Genomic DNA, 22,697 nt, shown 5'->3' on the forward strand with positions numbered 1-22,697 from the left:
CTTCAGACATGAAGGTGCCAGGATGCTGTAGACCTGAGTGTGTAATAGGAAACATCTGAGCCTACAGTTCCAGCAAATGTAGACTATTTCTTAATAAAAAATAACCCTGTGTACATCCACTTAGGTTTTACTTCCTAAGTGGAGTAAAACTAGCCCTAGAGTCAAGTTTGAAATTATTTTCACAATTTTGGGTAATTAAGACACTTCCCAGATCTCATTAGCAAATGCCTAAAATAGAATAATTGCCATATAATTAGTGATTGGCAAACCTTTAGAGATTTGAAGGTTTTGTTCTTTTCTGAATTTGGAAGTACAAGGGCCTAATCTGAGTTTATCCGAACCCAGGAAACTTCGTAACTAGACTCCATTCCTTTCCCAATTCATTTGTTTTAGTCCTACCTGTCTTCCACCAAATTCCACACCCGTCCATGAGTTTCTTGTAAGCATCTTGTTCTACTTAGATATTTCTCCTTGACTGGAATCTTATACTTTAACAACTATTTAGCATGTTCCTTCTCCGGGTCTAACCCTGAGCCAAATGCTAAGGGAAGATGGTAACCCTGCCTGCTAGGAGCTTACAGTCTCGTTAAGACATGATTTCATGATAACAGCCAAAGAAGAGATAGGGTGGCAGATCATTCACTAAAGTGTGCTTTGCTTTGAGGTTTAGAGTTAGGGCATCCTACTCTTCTCTAGCACTTTAATTGATTTTTAGGGCTGCCCTTGTTACCTTCATTGATCTCAAAATAATTCTGGCAGGTAGTGCAGATACAATCAAGAATAGTAATGTCTTTCACCTAAAGAAGCTGAAGCTCAGAAGAGTTGGGTAATTTCTCTAAGGTTATGCAGTTATGTATGGATTTAAAAAATAATAACAGGTCTTCTGCCCCCTGGCCCAGCCTTTTTTTTTTTACTGGGATGCATCAGCACATGGCACATAGTTTCCCAAGTGTCTCACCCCATTATCTTGTCAAGGGAAAGAGTGTGAATGTTGAAGTTGGACAGCTTTGCATCCAAAACCTAGTTCAGCCACTTTGGTTTGACCATTAGGTCAGTAATTTAACTTAAACTTTCTTATTCCTATTCTTCATAGGTAATTTGAGACTGCAATAAGTCAATTGCAGGACTCTTGTAGGGATTAACTAGAGGACAAATGTGAAAGTACCTAACAGGATAAATGAAATAATAAATTGAAGCTGTTATAAGTGAGTATATCAGTCCATGCTCACTCACCACACTTCTTCTCAAGTCTGTCTCCTTTACTGGATCTGAACTCCTTGAGAATAAGAGTCATTTCTTGGTCATCTCTGACACATAGTAGGGCTCAGTGTGCTTTGTTCATTGAATAAACACCTAGTGCTTATTGTGTGTCAGGCACCATTCTAAGTGGTTTGCATATTTTAACTGAGCTTTATTATAATCCCTTGAAGTGGAAGAGCTACTATTATACCCATTATGCAGATTAGGAAACTGAGACCCAGGAAGATATGCCAGAGTTCACCCAACTATTAAGTGGTGGAATTAAGACACAAACCCAATTGTCTGGCTCCAGAGTCTATGCTGTTACTCATCCTGGGCTGCTATCAGTTGGACTGGGTTAGGTTGTTCAGGCCCTATCAGCTTTGTTTCCCCCAAGATTCCTGCTCCTTGGCCCTGGAAGCACATTTTGTTAACAAGTCAGAGGATTCTTCGGTGAAGTCAGATTTCTTCTATCTGCCTCCATTTTACTGCTCTTGATTTTCCAGGGATAATAAGTCAAGATGAAAGCTGAACCATAGGACTAAATTTCAAAGCACAGAGTCTAGAGGTGTTTTAAATGAAGAGGAAAGGTTGTGCAAAAGTCAGCTGGGTAGAGGAAGGCTGGCAACTAGATTTAGGCTAGTATTCAGATAAGTGTGGATCCAGAAGAGCCCCAGCTCACAGAGTCGTGCCTAGGTGACAAGCCAGTTTTTTATTCTCCCAAAAAAAGAGAGGACTACTTAGAAACAGAGTGCAGCCCCTTCCGAGTCTTCTTTGCCATTCTAGGGTTGAAATTGGATGGGGAAAATAGAAGCTTTCAGGTCTCACTTAGGAGTCAATGACAACACAAGGAAATCTGTCTCCCAGTCCCTTTTTTAGCTTCTATTTCGGGTATTGTAATTTTACGTATTTGCAAAGGTGTGTAAGCAGTTTAATAGAATCATAGAAAAACCCAAATGAACAGGGAATGGAATGTATTAAAACAAACATAAGGGAGTAAAAAGAAAATTCATTCTGAGTTGTGGGTAGGTAACTTAGTGTTTAGGTCACAGTTTTTTATTGCATCCCAATGCTTGAGCCCAGTGATGCTGAGGTAGGCCTGGTGATGACAATATTCATTAAAGTTAATTTCCTGATAGAGGACACTTAAATCTGATTGTTGTTTTAATTTGTTTCACTGCTAATTTCCTTCGCTTAAATAGAGGAAGCTCTCTTCCCCTCCCACAGCCAGCCCAGGCAGTTTCAGAGAGGTGACAGCCATCATGGCATTCACCAACCAGAGAATGGCCATCATGTCACACTGTTTAGGCAGGAGATGATGCCTCTATTTATCTCTGGAACCTAGAAGTTGCCTGATTTGGAAAATATAGGTGCTCACTTTAAAAGTCTAAGAGTATATTGCTTTATTGAATATGAAATCTCCTCCATTACTTAGCTAGACCTAAATCCATCTAGGACTTAATGGGAAAAATGTGAGCCCCAGCAGTGTCCAGGATTTTTGAATTATACATACTCGTTTTGTTGTTTGAAGAACAAATATAAACACAGCACAGGCTAAAACATCAAAGCAGGAGAGAAAACTCCCACAGTAATAATAATAGCAAACAAAATGCTTATTAAATTCCAGGTTGTTCAAAGTCTTTTTCTTCATGGACCTTGTGCGGTAGGTGCTTCTGTTATCTGCATTTTTACAGATGAGGAAGTTGATGCCTAGAGAGGTAAATGAAGCTAACAGCCAGGATTTGAATTCAGGAGAGTTGCCTTAGACTCTGGCTCTTAACCCTGACAATAGTGCTTCTTAAACTCTGGTCCCAAGACTGCAGCATCTGCATCTCTTGGGACCTTGTTAGAAACGCAGGTTCTTCAGCTCCATCCTGGAGCCACAGAACCTTGGAGTGGCTTCAGTTGACTGATGCTCTCTAAAGTTTGAAAAACATTGCATTACAGGATGCTACTTTTCCAGAATTGGTTCTTACATTCCATAAATATTTATCAAGTACCCAATAAGTGACAGGGACTATTGGAAATACAACAAAGGCAAAAATGCCTCTCCTCTGGGGATTTACAGTTTAGAGAATTTACAGACTCTAAAGAAAATTAAGTAATTCAAATACTAAGCTCTCTTATTTTGGGTTGGCAGATTACATTCTCAGTTAGTTAAAAAAAAAAAAAAAAAATGCTAAACTTTAACACTAATAGCCAGAGGAAGGAATGCCACATAAAGGAGTTTAGTAGCTTACTTCAGGTGACACAACTGAGGTTGCAAACCCAGGTCTCTTGGTTCATGATCTTGGCGTCTCTCCTGTGCTATGCTGAGCATGTTTTCCTCACCTCCTTTGCCCTGTGTCTTGTTAGGGGGAAAAAACATGAGGTTTGTAGACAGGCTGACCTGAGACCAAATCCCAGCTCTGCCACTTACTGATTTTAAAGCACACAGATTGACATGGGGTTGAGGTTTGCAGGGCAGAGTTAACAGTGGTTGGTAGAGGCAGAGCTGGAAATTCCAGTCCACAGTTCCTGCCAGCTCACAAAATTGGGAGAGATTCCAGTCTAGGGAAGGGATGTGAATGATGGGTGGCCAGGCTTTGTTGGTCCAGTGTCTGTCACTGCTCTTGGACTCACAAAACTTCCTGCTCTTCAACTTTGTGAGATTTTGAAATACAGTTTTCTCTCCTTCTCACTGTAGTATGCTTAGCCAGAGTCCTCAGAAGCAGCACAAATTTTGTGTGTATATTAGACATGCTTCCAAACGTATAGTCACCGTGATCGAGCGTCACTGCCACTGGTTCAAAGTTTTCTGTTTTAGGGAGAGCCAGCAAAAACCTGACTTCTGGAAATTTCCATTTGTTGAAAAAGGCAGACAGTGCCACTTTTGATAGCATACTTGTTAAAAGGCTTTAAGAAGAAGGTATTCGACTGGCTTTCACGTAAGAGATGGTGTGTCACCGGATAAAGAGTAGAGGACTGGGGAGAGTGGGATACGATGCAGTAATCACCCACTTTCCAGAGAAGAGAATTCTGGTCCCTCGCCTTCTAAAACATTGGCAAAAGAAGAAAGTAAGAAGAAATGTGTTCTTTGCAGAACTAATAACTCAGAAAGCATACAAACAAGGGCCTCTTAGGAACGCACTCGCAAACTATGCTAATTCTGGGTTAACTCATGATTCTGACACATTGTCCAGGCCCCAGAGAAACCTGGGTGGCAAATTTGAAGAAGAAGAAATGTTGAAACTGGAGGTTCCAAAGGCAACCAGATCTGAGTTTGGATCTCAGCTTTGTCAGTCAGATGCACGACCCTAATCGAGTGATTAAACACTGTGTACCTTTCCTCATTCGACCGTCTGTAAAACTGAAAAAAAAAAATTAACAGTTTATATCTTCCAGAGTTCTTTGATGCTAATGTATTGAAAGCACCCAGCAGATAACTGTATAATTGTTTCAGTGATGGTGGAATAGCAACAAAACGGAAAGGTATCACTTACTGAGAGCTTCTTACGGGCCACGTTGATCTAAGCGTTTCATAGGTATCAATTTATTTAAATATCACTGTTACTATTGGAGATAGACTGTTATCTCCATATACTCTGGCAACTAGGAAGAGCTTTTAAATGTTTTTATGCAGAACTAGAAATGCACAAGCTTGTATTAATATGAAAATTGTGATTTAAAGTTGAAAATTCTCATTATCTTAAATGAAAATTATTGCTCCAGGATGATCTGTGGATCCAGATGTTACTTCCTGGGAGTTAACACACCATTGTTCGAGAATTACAGCCCTGCACTCCTCTTTTTATCTCACCTCTGCTGTTCAGGGGCAATGGTGGATGAGCTGATGATGGTAAGAGGGGCAAGTGAGGAAGGGATATATGCCCCCTGACCTTGTCTCTTCCTCTTTCCCCTGCCAGTTCTGGATCCCCGCCCACCTCCTCTTCAGCTCATCATACTGCCATGCCAATGTGGTAGGCAGCATAATGACCCCCTCCCTAAAGATGTCCACATCCTAATCCCAGAAATATGTGAATGTTACCTTACACGGAAGAGAGGATTTTGCAGATGTGATTAAATTAAGGGCCATGAGATGGGAAGATTATCTTGGATTAGCAGAGAGGGCTCAGTGTAATCACATGGGTCCCCACAACTGGGAGGCTGGAGGGTCAGAGTGCGAGGAGTTGTGGCCACAGAAGCAGAAGTCAGAGTAATTTAGGGCTGGGAGCCAAGGAATGTGGGAAGCCTCTAGAAGCTGTAAAATGCAAGGAATTAGATTCTCCCTCAGAGCCTCCAAAAGAAACCAGCCTTGCCAATACCTTGGTTTTAGTACAGTGAGACTAATTTTGGACTCTTGGCTTTCAGAACTATAAGATAATAAATGTGGGTTGTTTTGTTACAGCAGCCATAGGAAACTAATATAGTAGGATAGAGTAAGCCTAGATTTCCTCTTAAATGTGAATGAATTTTCTCTCTCTCTCTCTGTTGCAAAAGAGAGAAACTTTTATCCCTTTGAAAGTTTCCCACTCTGGCTTCAGAATAACCATGGGCTTGAGACATGACAGCAAGGGACCAATGTAAGGAAAGAGCATTGACAGGGGTGGACCTGCCCTTTGGATAATGTTTCCTAAAGTGATGTTCAAGGAGATTGGCTTCCAGGGTTTATTCTGACATGGTAGTTAAGTACAGGTCTCCCTGTGACTTTGGAAATCTTTAACCTCTTTTGGCCTCAGTTTCCTCATCTGTAAAATAAGGTTAATCACAGCATTGACCTCAAAGAGATGCTGTGTGTATTGAGTTCATGTACATGAAATGTTTCATATAGTACATGCTACTGGCAAGCTCTATGTAAATATTAGCTCTTATGAATAGCCATTATTTTAAAAAAGTGAAACAGAATTTATAGGGGGTCCAATATGTTTGGAACATGATCCATTACATCAAACAGACTTCTTTTCTGCAGGGTTTCTCAGAATCTTTACTATGGTAATGCTCAGTTTATACCTTAAAATTGGAAGAAAAATGCAAGAACATTTCTCAAACTTATTTAACCATAGAACGCTTTCTGATCTGTAACAATCTCAGCAAATCAGATTTATTGGACATAGTATGAGAAATACTGCCCTGGAAAGTTACACCAGGAAACCTTAGTTCACCTCTCTCCAACTCATAGTCCCTGTACCCAGCTTCTAGAGTCATCACCGAACTGGAGATTGGGGACCCCCATCAGGACAGTGCAAGGAGAAACATGTCCCTAGTATCAAGAGGTGAAGATTAGAGGCTCTTTTCCATGTTCACATTGTTCTTTTTTTTTTTTTTTTTTTTTGAGGCGGAGTCTTGCTCTGTCGCCTGGACTGGAGTGCAGTGGCCGGATCTCAGCCCACTGCAAGCTCCGCCTCCCAGGTTTATGCCATTCTCCTGCCTCAGCCTCCCAAGCAGCTGAGACTACAGGCGCCCGCCACCTCGCCCAGCTAGTTTTTGTATTTTTAGTAGAGACGGGGTTTCACCATGTTAGCCAGGATGGTCTAGATCTCCTGACCTCATGATCCGCCCGTCTTGGCCTCCCAAAGTGCTGGGATTACAGGCTTGAGCCACCACGCCCGGCCCACATTGTTCTAACATTGTATGTTATCATATCAATTAGTTTGGCTCCTGGGGACTTGCCTGGGTACCTAGCATTGTTTCCATACCATGACACTTTAGTTCCAACCAGGCAACCTAGAAATAGTTTAGAATATTGTTTACAAGTTGGGGACCTGTAGTTTAGCTTCAAAGTAATGCTGTTGATTTGTGAGCAGATAACCTAGAAATATATACATCAAAATGTTTATTTTACTCTTCGAAGTAAGCAATTTTCAAAAAAGAATTGTGTATTTTATAGGGTGGTGGCGGTATAGCATCGCTAAGTTGTATTCATTCTGGGGCATATGGTAAAAAAAAAAAGAAAAAAAAAACACTAGTGTCATTACTTTGCACAGGCATGCCTTGTATAAATATAGAAAATCTAACTTCTGGAGAATTTCATTTCAAGAAATCAGACCTGGCTCACATAAAGATACCTTTCAAAAATGAAATATAGCAAATTTAGTCAAGCTCAGGCTCTTTTGTTTTGAAAGCTATAAAGAAGTAAACTATAACCCGCTTTATTTTTAGCAGACACCTCTAGAAAACCTTGCACAATGTTCTATTTATAAAACAGAGTCTGTTTTCATGCAAAGTTGCTTAGTAATAAGAGAAAAGAGCAAGACTGAGTATCGAAAAAAATGCAATGTTTCTGTTTTCAAGATTCCTTGAATTCATCAGCATCTCTTTAAGACACAACAAAGCAATTGATCTGGTTTTAGTTTTGACTAATGAGAGGTTACCTGGAGATTGAAAAATTGTGCTTAATATTCTAACTGAGTAGATTGGAGCTTAATGAGTAACACCCTTGGGAAAAAAATGGTTTTTTGTTTTGTTTTGTTTTTTGTTTTTTAGGGACAGAATCTTGCTCTATCGCCCAACCTGGAGTGCAGTGGCACGATCTTGGCTCCCTGAAATCTCTGCCTCCTGGGTTCAAGTAATTCTCTCTCATGCCTCAGCCTCCCACATAGCCGGGATTACAAGTGCCTGCCACCACATATTTTTTTGTATTTTTAGTAGAGATGAGGTTTCCCCATATTGGCCAGGATGGTCTTGAACTCATGACCTCAGGTGATCCAACCACCTTGGCCTCCCAAAATGCTGGAATTACAGGTGTGAGCCACCATGCCCAGCTGAAAAAAAGTGGAATTTGAAATGAAGGTGCAGTCTTTCTCTTATGAGTTACGCCACTGAGTAAGCAACAGAGGACCTAAATAATTATCAGGTTATTTCAGTATCACATTATATAGAACATTTATAATTTCATCATCCTTCAAGGCATTAACATCAACAACAACAACAAAAAAAAAAAACAAAAAACAAAGAAGAAACCTTGGAAAAACAAAGAAGAAACTTTGAGTAAATTCAATGGCCATAGAAGATTCTAGAAACTGAAAGTAATGACCCAGTACAACTAGAATGTAGAGTAGAAAGCAGGCAGTTTCCACCATCTGTTTTATCATTCTGATCAATTATGTATCATGCTGTTTCCTAATCTTTACAATAACAATAAAGCCAACATTTATTTAGGGGTTGTTATGTGCCACACACTCTGCTAGGAGTTTCATGTGGATTATTTCATTTAATGTTCCCAACAATGTATCATTGCCATAGATAATATAATTATCTCTGTTTTACAGATTGGGAAACAGATTCAGAGAGGTGCAGCAGCTTACTCAAGTTCAAACCTCTGGAGGCGTTAAAGCTGGTTCAGACACAGGTCTGACTTTAGGGCTGCACTGTTAAGTGCTACCTGGCTCCTCGCAGAGACAACAGTTAACCAACAGAGAATACACACACGCTCTGTGTCAGAGACTCAATGTAGAGACAGAGGTTGATCTCTAGTCTGCCTTTTTATCGTAATAATCCAAGAAAGCTTAGGAATCCCCCCAAAAAAATCCACATCATCCATGACAAAAAGAATAGCTTTCCTGTTTTTCTTCACATTTTTCGCAGCCATTTCTTAACTTCGGAAAACTTAGGTGTGCTCATCTCACCTTGCATATATATACTGCATATATTTTAGACACAATTGTATGTTTACCTGGCTGCCTCCTCATCCTCTTTCATCTCTAATTTTGATTTTTCCTGAATACAGAACCTGGTGGGAAGTCATAGTTCCGCAAGTGTACAATGGGTGAATGGAAGAGCATGTCCAGACGCAGACTGTACATAGACTCTAACATGATGTGCAGTGTGTGCTGTGGGCTGGTTTCTCTCAAGCAACGTGAAGTCTTAAGGATTTTCTGTGTTGCCACCTAGTCTTCAGAATTAACATTTGCATAATATGTATTTTACCGGATATTCCAATCATGGCAATTTTTTTTAACCATTCTCTTTTCTGCAGAATTTAGAAAGAATTGTTCCCAGTATTTTGTTGTTATAAATTACACTGTGGTGAACAACTCTGTGCATGGTGTTTTTACTTAATTTTGGATTATTTCATTAGGATGTAATTTCTAGACAGGGATTACTGAATCATAGTATAAGCATTATATATGGCCTGTGACAGCATTTTCCGATATGAATATAATGTGAACTACATATGTAATTTTACATTTTCTGGTAGCCACATTAAAAAGTAAAAACATAAAATGAAATTTGGTTTAATGATATATTTTATTTAACACAATTATCAAAAATCAATCATTGAAACATGTATTCAGTATAAAAACTATTAAAGTATTTTCACATTTTTTTTATGAAGCATCCAAAATATGATGTGTGTTTCACACTCACAGCACATCTCCATTCAGACTAGCTACATCTCAGGTGCTCAGTAGCCACATAATACGGCTGTCATATTGGGCAGCACAGGCCTGTGATATGTCTAATCCAGTATTTTTAAATGACGTTTGCTTTTTAAAAGCTGAACCTTAATCTGCCTTGCCCTTTCCTAACCCCCTCCAGTCACACATATTATCTGGCTCATTCCCTTGGGCACTTACTTTAAGCTATCTTGACTTTTTCATTGTTATGAATATTTTCTTGACCTCTATTTTGTGTCAGGCACTGTGCTAGATCTTGGGGGACACCAAGATAAGTAGGACTTGGTTTGCAACCCTTTGGGAGAATATAGACATACCCATAACACGACGTGGATTCAAATGCTTGTTGGAATGAGGTGGGAAATAATTTTGAAAAAAAGACACACACAAGCAAGTAATAATGCAGAGCATGACAAATTCCAGAAATGAGGATTAAACAAAAGGCTGAGGGGATTGGGGAAAGCTTCTTGGGGAAAATCTAATTATGAGTTGAGCCTTGGGGGCTCAGTGAAATTTTAATGGACCGAGATAGGGGAGAACAGTTTTGCCTGTGACGATCTTGTTATCCCAACCAGATGGCAGGTTGGTGAAGAGAGGGGCATTGCCTCGCATTGCATTTAGATCTCCCCAGAGTGCCCTGCCAGAGTTTTGCAGTAGAAGGTGCTCAATAATGTTTGTTGAGCCCAATTAATAATATATGGTTGGCTGGCACACAGTGAGGGAGACACCGGGTCTGTGTGCTTGCTTTAACCTCTGAATTGAAGGGCAGCCTAAGCTTTTTACTCATTCCTCTGATTGTGTGTACTGCCAGTTTGCAGTCACAGTTTTCTCACTTTACTAAATCGGTCTGGATTGAAACTAGTCGTTTAGAGCCAAAATGGTAGATAAATGGGGGCTAACACTTTAACTTACATCTGACCTCCTTGTCACTTATTCCAATTCCCCCGAGCTTTCAAACGGCACAAACAGGCCACAGGGACAAGAAATGAGATGGGAATTAGAAGACACTTATCAGAAGGTGCTCTCTTTTTGTTTGCAACTCACATATACAGGCCTTTGACAGTCTTGCTAGAGCCTTAGGAATTTTTGTCTTCATTCCACAGGTAAGGAGACAGGAATTCAGAGAGGGTACCTCTTCAAGGTTACACAGCAAGTAAATTAGAAAAGTCATCACTAGAACTTCTCTTTTCTATCTCCCAAGTCAACGTCTTCTTTTTATTCGCAGTTGGCCCACCCGTATCAAATACCATCTTCCATTGCTTTGTGACAGATCTACTCAATTCTTTGGTATCCACATCCTACAACTGAAAAGTAGAGAAAAGGTAAACTTGGAGGTGATACGAAGTGTGAAGAAGATAAGTTAGGGAATAAAAACCAAAGGGTTGGTGATATTAATATCTATAATGATATTAACATTCATGATGATGATTGTAAGAGTCACCATTTAATTCTTAATCTATATAGGCAGGCTGTCTGCTAAATGTATTACATATATTATCACATTTAATCTGCACAACACACATGTATGGTTGTTATTCTTATGTCCATTTTACAGATGGGAAAACTGAGATCAAACAGATGAGCTTATCCAGGGTCATGTTGCTAAGGAGAAAGCAGTTGGAATTTGAATCCAGACCTAACTTCTAACCGTCTTAACTTAATCATTGCACTACAAAGTTCTGGTTCATGCCAGCCTAGCTTGGATGACCTTAGACAAGTCACTCTAACTTCTATTTATCTTTTACTTTTAGAGACAGCCAAGGCTGGAGTGCAGTGGTGTGATCAGAGCTCACTGCATCTTCAAACTCCTGGTCTCAAGGGACCCTCCCTCCCCAGCCTCTCAAGTAGCTGGGACTACAGTCATGAGCTCCCATGCCCGGCCCCCAAAATCCTATTTATGTAGACTGTTTTTCCCAAAATTAATACTTTGCTCACCTCTTGGTGAACTGATAAATGTGAGAATTATTTGTAAGTAGCAAAGTGGCATACAGATATATAATGTGTACATTTAAACTGAAATTTCTCAATCAGATGAGAGATATATACCAGCAACAGAGTGATGTCTGGCACTAAGCAGGTGCTCAATAATGTGGCTTGTATTCATTCCATGGATGAATTTAAGACTTCCGTTGCTGAAGATGCTTTTTTATTGCCACATATGCAAACGGGCGGTAGAGAGAAAGAAGGCAGGCTGTATGTCAGCTTCCTGAGCAAAAGTCCCCAAACCCACTAATTTCCCTACCCCCTTAATACTCCAGGGCATTAAAGGGATGTAGCTAGGGAAGAAACCACCTTGGAAAAAGTAGAGTTGAAGTAGATGTTGAATTCTCCAAATTCTTCCATCCATGCTCCACTTGCATTTAGTTATCTGGAGAGTTTTACACTGAATAAATTTTTTTCCCCAAATGATATATAGTCATTATAGAAAAATTAAAAAAAAAAAAAAAAGAAAGGGAAAAAAATTCACATCACCCATAATCCTTTCCCTCTTCCTTCACCTCCAGAGATAACCTAACCATTAGGCATGTCCATCTGTTTCTTTTTCTTCAAAGCAATTTTTACATGCTTGAATTCATAGTGATACATGAAAGGTAATACTTTACTTTTCCACTGACCGTCAGGGAATACACATTTTCTCATGAACTTACAAACTCTTCATGAACATTCATTCTTAACTCAATTCAGCTGACAAATACGCATCTTCTCTGTGCCAAGTGATGGGGACACAGTAGTGAGCCAGACTCATTGAGTTTCCAATCGACCTTACGTTTAATGGCTGTATGGTATTTTATTGTCCACTTACCAGTGTCCCCTTTGGGTCTATTTTTCAGGTAGCAGGCTTTCTTACCAGGAAAATGCTCCCCAGTTGTATCCCCTTGTTGATACCCTAGAATATTAAATAGCATACAAAAGAAACCAGTATTAGCAACATAAATGTGTAACAACACACACATAAACACATTCTAAACGAAACCAAACATAATAAAATTGTGAATTCTCCTGTATTGGTGGGCAGAGATTTCATCAGTTCCTACTTGTTTATTAACATCAATTCTTGAGAGTTCGCTATGTAACAAGACAAAATTCAGCTACTCCTGAACCTACCTTTCCTCTTTTTCTTATTTTGTTGGGGAACCTAAGTTAGAAAAACAATCTACCTGCCTGGTTGCCTTGACATGCCTAAAGGGTGGGATGGGGCAGGGGAGGCACAGGTATTATCTGTGAATTTCCTGAGTACTTGGCGGTCTTCCCACCTCCTCCCCTGTCCTGTTCATCCTGTGCTCTGGAGCCAGCCAGGCATGTGACACACGCCACCCTTGCAGGCTCAGTCTCTAGTAGGATGTGGGTTTTTGTGTGTTGTAGTCCTAGTTGCAGCTGCAGAGCCTTATTAGGGAATGTATAGGAGGAAATGGAAGGACCTCCCTCCCGCTCACACCAGTCCTGTCACAGATGCCCCAGGTCACCTCCTGGCCTCAGGGCCTGTCTGCATTTAGAACTGCTGGATTAATTTTCACATCATTCTGATGTTCCCCAAGCTCCTCTGAAATTAGGTTGTTTAAAAAAGAAGGCCAAAGTTTAAAGACTTCTGTCTAGGGCAGTGCTACCTATGAACTGGCTGGCTGTGGATTTGTTCTGCAAACTGTATTCAATTTCATTTTCTCAGCACCTACCATGCCAGAACCTGGCTCGTTATAGGCATCCAGGTGATGTCTGTTGAAGGAGTGTATACCCTGGGAGGCACCTTACTGAGCCAATCCCCACTGGGCTTACAATCCAGTAACTGTGCACTTCACAAAGAAAGGGACTGGGACTTCTTATCCAGGTCTCCCTTTGGTTAAGCTTAGTGCCTGGCACATACTGGGCATTCAGACACCTTCTTAGATGAAAACAGTGAATTCTGCATACCCATACAATGGCATATCATTCAGCCATAAAAAGGAATGAATTTCTAACACATGCTACAATATGGAAGAACCTTGACAACATTATGCAAGGTGAAATAAGCCAGACTATTACTGTCTGATTCCACTTACATGACGTACCTAGAATCGTTAAATTCATAGAGACAAAGTATAATAGTGGTTACTAGGGGCTGGGGGAGAAGGAATGGAGGAGTCAGTGTTAAATGGGTACAGACCTGCTATTTAGGATGATGAAAGGAATTTGGAGATGGATAGTGGTGGTGAAAGTAATCAAAAGTAATAGCAAAAACAGCAATTTCTTTGGCACCAACCAAACACTTATTGCTACTGAATTATATGCTTAAAAGTGGTTAAAATGGTAACTTTCGTGTTATGCATATTTTACCACAATAAAAAGACTACCACGAAAAAAGGAAAAGAGAAGACAAATATCCCTTTTCTTTACGTCTACTTCTCTCCATCTGTTAAGCCTCCCTTTTTCTTTCAAACCTGGATAATGGGAGCTGTGAGATTCCTCTTTGAGAAATTCTCCCTGCCAAGGATTGGACATCAGTGCAGGTCCCACTGGGGGCTGCTAAGTTCACAGCCTTTCCTCTTGTCAGGGTCCCAGGGCTGAACAGGACCTGCCCTTGTTTTAACTGAGGGCACCCTGGTACGCAGTCCTTTGATTTCTGCAGCAGCAAAACAAAGAGCCACTTATGTAAGCACCAAGTCATGTCCAAAATCTGCCTCACCTGTCCACCAAGACAGAAGTCCTGCCATGATCTTTCTTCTGCCCTGTCAGGCTCTCTTTGCATGATGGATGGGTGTCGCGTTTCTTACAGCCGCATAGAAGGAAACAGATTGAAAATATTCCCCTTCCTGCTATGAACTTGTTTACAAGATTAAAGGCAGGTATGCTTGAGAGGGCTGGGCAGACACTATAGGATTATTTTTAATAATTCGGAGCACACCAAGTTCGAAAACTGGTCATGATGTCTTTTGTTTCTTGGTTTCTACAGCAAAGTCTGCTTACACTACCTCCTTTCCAGCAGGGGAAAGGAAAATCGGTAACAGAGGCTTAAATCTGACACTTTTTCTTTTTTAGTTACAAAAAAGGGATGCAGCGAGTGTGTTTGTAAAGATGTCCGCGTGTGCTGCCTGGGTTTAAGAAGCCCCCATGAGTAGCTCATGGGGCTCAGGTGACTACCTCAGGCACAATTTGTTCCTTTCCTGTCCATGACACACAGATCACATTATTCATTTGATAAAAGGCCTGCCTTTTATCAAAACAATATCTCTTTTCATCCCAAGGACCTCATAACGAAAGACCAAGCTACAAAGTCGTAGTGAAGAGATGGGACCAGACAGCTGGTGAAAGAGAAGCCAGCACTGCCCTTTGGAGGCAGCTGGGCCGGTGGTTTGGGCTAGCCAGGCTTCCCAAGCAGCTGCACAGGGTGGAAATCTTGCCCTGATGTTAAGTTTTCCTTCCCTCTCCTAGCGATGTCAATTGGTGTGTGTATGTCTCTTTGCTGCGCAAGGTGTGAAGTTGCTCTGTGGGCTAATGCAAGACATCTTTTGCATTGTGCAGAAGAGGAACTTCCAGGCTGCCCAGCGGAGGGACTTGGGAGTTGGGGATGGGGTGGTGCTTGCCTTCCCAAACAAAATCCAGAGCTAAGAAGGGAAAATGAGGCAGGGAGGGGAGGGAGCAGGGGCCAGGTGTCTGCCTTTCATCTGGATATTCAGGATGACACATCTGGTGCCAGGGAAACTGCTATTTCTAACTGACGGGGAAGCTTTACAGTCAAGGGAGGGCTGAGCTGTCAGGTGAGCTAGAGATCAAGAATTCTCATGACAGCTTCATGGCATGTGAAAGGCGCTGTGAAGTGCAGTATGATTTTAACCAGCGGTGGTTAAATTAGCTTCTCTTGGACCTGGTGTGATGTGCAGTCGGAGAGGGGCCGATGGCGGCTGGGAGTGCCAGGCGTGAAGAAGGTTGCAATTCAGAAGGGCTACTACCATTTAGAAAAGAAAGTGTATGTGAAAATTGGCTCTCCGTTTCTGAGTTTTGCTTAATAGAGGTGCCAGGCAGCAGTGATGGCATTAATTAGTAGCTTGTCAATTCCTTCGGTGAACCTCTCTGCGCCCCCTATTATAAATATTCCAAGGACCCAAAGTAACCCCTTGTCTGAACTTTCCCAATTTAAGATCTTGTCAAAATCTAACCACCTGTACTAGCTGGCTAAGCAGCCTTGACTAACCGTTTTGCCCTGTGCTCTTGCATTCCACAGGATTGTCTATGCAAGACTGAGCCAGTGAGGGAAGGAGCAAGTGAGCAAGTGAGCGAATGGCTTTCTGAAAAACTTCCACTCAAAAGTGAACTGAGAAAGTGCCTTTTAATAAGTAATCAGCCAGAGGAAATCAGGCTCTGTCTAGCCATCCAGTAGTGCTTGCCTATTCATTGGGGACTTTTCAAAAGTCTGGAGCGGGAGGGTCTATGATTTGATGAGCCATTGCTTGGGAAATTCTAGGAAGAAAAAAATAATGTGAGCAATTTTGTGTGTGTCTGTATATATGTACACACACATACATGTGTGTTAATATATATCATATGTAAATTAAAGGCGGTACATTAACCCTCTGTGCCAAAAATTTTGCAAAAGTTCACTCACTTTATCCACATAGGCAAACATTCTGTTTTTATTTGTAAAAACTGAAGTCCAGAGAAGCCAATAATTGGCCAGTCTGGAACTTGAACGTGGGTCTGTTTGACTCCATAATCCATGCTCTTAACCACTGCCTTCAGAATAAGAATGGCTAACTTTTTAAGAGCCTGCAGGTCCTCGTTACGCTAAGTGGCACAGCCAGCCTGCCAGCTCCTAAAGTCTAGGTGCTATGTGATCTTTGCACTTTCCCCTTCACAGCTTCTGTGCCAAATCCGAGCAGAGCTGCCCCAAGGCTTCCAAGCTGTAATCCCTGCAGAAGGTGCCCAGGAGACCATAATAATAAGAACCCAAGTCTTTGTGATGCAGCCAGCTCAGGACCTGTCTGTGCATTGAAAATTTGTGGATGTTGATTTGTAACACCAGGGCTGTGACGCTGAGTAGCCCACCTGAGGATAACAGGCACCAATGTCCTGTTTCCAAATCCTGCTTTCCTAGGACGCACCCAGCCCCCACTGAAGTTTGTGGGGGAGTAAATAGCTATTCACCTGTCCAAGCCTCCCTGGATTTATGGCTTGGCAGCTCCCTTCTGCCTGCACCACCGTACTGTGTACTGCAAACACAGATGACCTTTGCAGCGATTTCGTCCCAACTTGCTTCCTTAAAGAAAACCTGTTTTGTATTGACATTGTTTGGAGTAAGTTCTGCCTATGTTAACTCCCTTAGCCCCTGCCCCTGGAATTTCAGCCCAGGGAGGCCAAGTGCTTGCAATTTCAAGAGCAAGGGGGAGGGTGCCTTGAAAGCTTACCCAGCTTCCATCCATCTGAGTCTTTGGTCCAGTGGCTTCAGGCAGATGGAGTTGCTCCCCTTCCTTGTAGTTTTCGAGTCTCTCCCTAGAAGGGAAGAGGTTGCAGGCTCAAATTGGCCCACTGGCAATAGGGTGCTTTGTGGGACATTTTCTTACAAGTTGGTTCCCATGTGGTATCTGTTAGTCACAGCTAATTATTAAGTCCTTTGGCTGAAGCAATAGACATTGTTCCCTTGGATTCCCCCCTCCTCCTTTCCCCCCTCGCCCCCTATTGCTACACAACAAAACCCATTGTGGGGCTCTGGAGGTTGGCTGTGCACGTATTTTCCAGTGAACCCCTGATGGGCTCACTGCTGGGGTTTCATGTTTCAGGTTGAAACTCAACTGGATAAAGCATTATTCATTGGCACTGACACATTCAGTGTTCTCTGTATAGATATTTCTGTCACACTAGACTTGGTCCCTCACAAGCAGTTTAGGTAATTCACTGAGAGCAATTCACTGCAATTACTCAGAACACGGATAATCTGCACAGAACTATAAAATATCAGGATTTTTAGATCGTGGAAAGATCATCAAGTGGCAGGTTTGGCCAGCTGTGCTCAGAGGTGCAGGTTGGAAAGGAGGAGGGAGCTGAGTGAGTGAGCAGGCTCCAAGTTTCTTCTTCCCAGTCCCCACCTTTGCATTTGCCCGCTTTGTGCATTGCATTTCTGCATAAGATTTCTTTTTTTTTTTTTTTTTTTTTTTTTGAGACGGAGTCTCACTCTGTCGCCCAGGCTGGAGTGCAGTGGCCAGATCTCAGCTCACTGCAAGCTCCGCCTCCCGGGTTTACGCCATTCTCCTGCCTCAGCCTCCCGAGTAGCTGGGACTACAGGCGCCCGCCACCTCGCCCAGCTAGTTTTTTGTATTTTTTAGTAGAGACGGGGTTTCACCGTGTTAGCCAGGATAGTCTCGATCTTCTGACCTCGTGATCCGCCCGTCTCGGCCTCCCAAAGTGCTGGGATTACAGGCTTGAGCCACCGCGCCCGGCTCTGCATAAGATTTCTACAACCTAAAAGCAATCTTGAAATCCAGTAATTGAGTCCATTCACTCATTCATTTCTCAGGTGAGGAAACTGAACCAGTGAGGAGCTTTTGCTAACCTAAGGTTCAGGTGAACCAGTGAATTAATAGCATGAGAATTAGCACACACATCTCCCCACTTCTGTATGCCCCATTTGTTATGCCACGCTGAGATAATTCTGGAATCCATCAGTGGGCTGGTTTTCCCACTGCCTGCCACTGTCTTATGGAAACACCTTACCTAGAGGATTTAGAGGACTGGAAAGCCCCCAGAACAGCCATATCATACTATGTTTTACCAAAGGCCACCACAGTTGCACAGTTCCATGGCACCTCTTGGAGTTGTACAGTACACAGACTAAGATACTGTATGAAACAGCCTTATTTTTACTTTACCTATGTGAGAGCAAAAACTGAAATTTGGCTAGTAGGTTTTGGTCAGCATTGTGCAACGGAAGAACCCAAGCTTTGGAGCCAGCCGATCCAGGTTCAGATCTTGGCTCTACTACTTACTGGTCCTGGGAACATGGACAAGTTACTTGATATCCCTGATGTTCAAGTTTTTAACTAAAAATAGAGTTGATAATACCTACCTTAAAAATTGCTGTGAAGAACTAAATCCAATAAGTTATGTAAAAGCTCTATATAAAAGCACATCAAGGCCGTGATAAATGTTTTTTTTTTTCTCTTTTCTTTTTCCTGGAATATAACTGTTCTTCTTCTCATACACATAAGGATCTGAGTTGAAATAAAAGACAGACATTGTTAAAGTTCACCCTTAACTTGGAAACTTCTGGATTTTGTCACAGCTTAACATTAATCAAATGAAATTTGGGGTCTCTGTAAATATAGGCCATAGGTTTGTCTTATCTTTTACAGAGCACTTATAAAACTGAGGATTTCCTGGGGGAATATGGCTTTGGAGTTTTAAGAGAAAATTCTGCAGGGGAAAACCGGAAAGACTGAAAAATTTAAGCCCTGTTCCTTTGCCTCTGGAAGCCCCTGGGTGTCCCGTGGGATCAAAGGTTGACTGTCCTCGCTAACAGCAAAATCAGATCCCCTCGTTGTACCAACTACCTGAGTGTGTTTGAGACTTGTTAAAACCCTTCTTTATCAGATGTCCAGATGAGAACCATAGGCCCAGAAACTTGTTTTCAAAATCTAGCAAAACAGATGCTTTTGCTGGTTTTTCTCTGCCTCTCTTTGTCCAAAATGTTCACTGAGTTTTCATTGGGTTTTGAAGTTGCCTTTTTGTTTTGTTTTTACTTTTAAGACAAACCTTAGAAGAGGGTTACTGTAAAATGAAGGGGAAGGATGGGCATCCCGAATGAGAAAAGCTCTATTTTAGACTCTAATAAAAATGTTTAAGAACCTGAAGGTGAAGAATCTTAAAGGACAAGAGAGAAAGACCAATTCGTTGAACTCTAATAGGGTCTACCTGGCATTATCCCCAGGCTTCCAATGCCAGATGCCTCCCAGGCAAATTGAGGTAGGAAAGAGAGCACTACCTTCTCCTCTCTAAAAGCACTGCATCTAACTGAGCAAGGCAGTGCGGCTGGGGCGGGGCTGTGTTGACTGACCATGTGCCATATGTCAGCTGAGACCCAGGGCCACTCCCTGTGCCTGCATTTTATAGCCAGCTCAGATGTTGTAGGTACTGTATCAATTTTCTATTTCTGCTCTATCAAGTCACAGCAACTTTAGTGGCTTCTAACAACACGTATTTATCTTACAAATACATTGGTCAGAAGTCTGACATGGGTCTCACTGGACTAAAATCCAGGTGTCAGCAGGGCTGTATTTTTTTGGAGGGTCTATAGGAAGATCTGGGTTTTTCTTAACTTTTCCGGCTTCTACAAGTTGCCCACATTCCTTGTCTCCTAGTCTCCTCCTTCTGTGTTCAAAGCCATCAATAGCAGGTTGAGTCCTTCTCACATTGCATCACTCTGATCTTCTTTTCCACCTCCCTTTTCCTTTTAGGGACCCTTGGGGTTACGTTGGGCTGACCTAGATAATCCAGGATAATCTTACTATTTTCAGATCAGCTGAATTCCATCAGTGACCTTAATTTCCCTTTGCCATGTACAGTAACATTCACAGGTTCCAGGTATTAGGATGTGGACATCTTGGAGTGGAGGAGACATTATTGCTTATCCCAAGTGCATACAATAATTGTATATATTAGGACTTCTTAAGTTTCAAGAAACAGGATCTAACTAAAGTTAATAAAAAGAACAAGATTTTATTGGCGCGTAGAAGGAAAAGTTCAGTTGGCTTTGGGTAAAGCTGGATCCACGCGTTCAACAACATCATTAGAGCCCTCTCTTTTTTTGTCTGGGGTTTCTTGTGGTGGTTTCTCAAGCAAGGGCTATCTATAGGACAGATAAAATAGCTCCCTGGCAATTCCAGGCTCATATAAGTCTTAAGACTCAGGATCCCAGAGAGAAAAACCATGACCTCATCTTAGATAGCACCAACCAAAGCCTGATGGTGACCCTCGTTGACACAACTTGGGTCATATGTACATCCCTGAGACTCAGTCTAGAGCAGCGATGGAATCAGTTTTACCGGAAGCACATGTACTGACTGGGAAAGGGTGGTTCTCCAAACGAACTCAGATGTTGTCACCAAAAGATGGAGGCAAGATCTGAACAGGCAAAAGCAATAGGTGTCCACTCCACCATGTTATTACTGGATTTCAGAACCATGAAATTGATATATTATTCCAGTTCAGAGCTCATTAGGCTTCAAGCAACAAGATACCCAAACTTGAAAGAGTATAGAAGAGTCTCACCCAGAGCAAGGAGTAAATTAATTCAGATAGTATATAAGAAGAGGAATTGCATGGTGGTAAACATTGGTTTTGGAACCAGACCGCCTGGGTTTATATCCAAGTTGTTAATTGTGTTTACCTAACCTCTCTGTGCCTCAGTTTCCTCATTGTAAAGTAGAGATGATAATAGTGCCCACCTCATGAGTTTGCTGCGAGGCTTAAATGAGTTAATACAAATAAAGTGCTTAGAATGGTACCTTGACACAGAAAAAGCATTAAATAAAACAATAGCTATAATAATTCTTCTTCTTCTCATATTCTTATTTCTGTTATGAGCAAGCACCCTGGGCATGTCTTAAGGATTTCGAAAGTGGTTAGGAAGCAAGTCTGATACTTTCCTGGTTTCTCCTTTCCTGGCTAGGGCTACACAGTCTCCTCTCTGGAACTTTCTCCACCATATCAGCATGAACTGAAGTTTGCACGTGTACCACAGATATTTGTATGGCTTTCGATGACCATTCTTCTCCCTCTGGTCTTGACTATATGTGTCCACCACCAAATGAATGCTGTGTCAGTGTTTCTAAGTTCAAATTCTTGAAAGAATCTGATTAGTCTGGCCAGTGACTGGCTTTAAATAAGGGTGCACTCCATTTGATTAGCTGTCACTGACAAGGTTAGGGTCACCTTATACACAGGTTTACCTCTTTCATTTGGCATGGAAGGTGCGGGTTAAGCTGAAAGGGTAAGTTGGACTTGGCCAGAAAATTGACCAACTTGTTTGTTACATGTATGCCTTAGCAAATTAGAATTTACCCACAGAACAAAATAGAACAGTTTTAAAGAATACTGATAAGATCTAGACGTTTTGGAATAGGATGACACTGGGAACTACTTAGTTCTAATGTGATTTAGCCTGTAGTATTTGCAGAGAGAAATTGATCAGTCTCCTATTACAATGGTAGAGACAGTTTCAGCACCAATCAGAAATGCTCAGTGGATGGACAAAGACTCATTCCCTTCTACATGGAACATCAGTCTCAAAAACTCATTCCTGGAGCAGAAGTTCCTGGGATTGGAAAAAGCTCACGTTCATTGTCAGGAGAGTAGATTCCAGAGTGACCAGAGATGTCCCCAAATCTTCCTTTTGGTGGCAGGAGAAAAGTTCTACATTTACTTTCTGTTTACTGTGTTCCTTCTCACTTTTCAGAGCCCCCATATTTATTTGGAAATCTCACTCCAGTGTAAACAAACCATCGAGCCCTCATCATTTTCTCCAAGGACTTAGTGAGAATCTTTCTGAAGAAGTAGTTCCACAGTGATTGCGAGGGAGAAGGAGTACTGCAGAATTTCTTAGCTGTGAGGCACTACAGGAAGGGTGGAAATGCTTTGGATCAGGGCTGGGTATCTTAGGAAGCACTGAGATTTGGGGGAAGACAAAGCATTGTCAAGATTTTGATAGAGGCCTGCTGGGAAAGTCTCCACTGTAAAGGCTCCTGTGCCCCTTTCTAGTGGAACAATTCGTAGGCTCCACGCTTGCTTTCAAATGGATTGGTTTTGAAGCAGTCAACAAAAAAGCATCCTGCTGCCAGGGCCAACCATCAAAAAGAGAAAAGAGAGCAATGCAAACCGTGGGGGAATGTGCGAGAGAGAAATATTGCAGAGCGGAGCCGTGGCTCTGCTGGCCTGATACCATGTGCATTATCTCCCCCAAAGGACCCCGTGGTTTAATGGATGGGGCTTTAACCTACCCAGAGGTCAGTCTCTGCTGGACAAGTGGAACCTCATCCCTGAGGGCATTGACATACTCATGACACATGGACCTCCTCTAGGTAAGTGAAGCAAAGGTTGTCCTTTGTCATCCAGATGCCTTTTTTT

General features: G+C 41.8%; 1 protein-coding gene across 2 annotated transcripts in view; it reads left to right on the top strand.

Moving 5' to 3' along the window:
* The window catches only part of MPPED2 (metallophosphoesterase domain containing 2), a 180,018-nt gene that overhangs the window by 149,712 nt on the left and 7,609 nt on the right, over positions 1-22,697 (top strand). For both annotated transcript variants that reach the window (XM_023230359.2, XM_023230360.2), the window contains exon 5: positions 22,536-22,651. In XM_023230359.2, coding sequence (XP_023086127.1) covers positions 22,536-22,651 — 116 coding nt within the window. The remainder of the gene's footprint in view (positions 1-22,535; positions 22,652-22,697) is intronic.

This window comes from Piliocolobus tephrosceles, chromosome 13 (genome assembly GCF_002776525.5).
Source record: "Piliocolobus tephrosceles isolate RC106 chromosome 13, ASM277652v3, whole genome shotgun sequence".
Taxonomy (NCBI): domain Eukaryota; kingdom Metazoa; phylum Chordata; class Mammalia; order Primates; family Cercopithecidae; genus Piliocolobus; species Piliocolobus tephrosceles.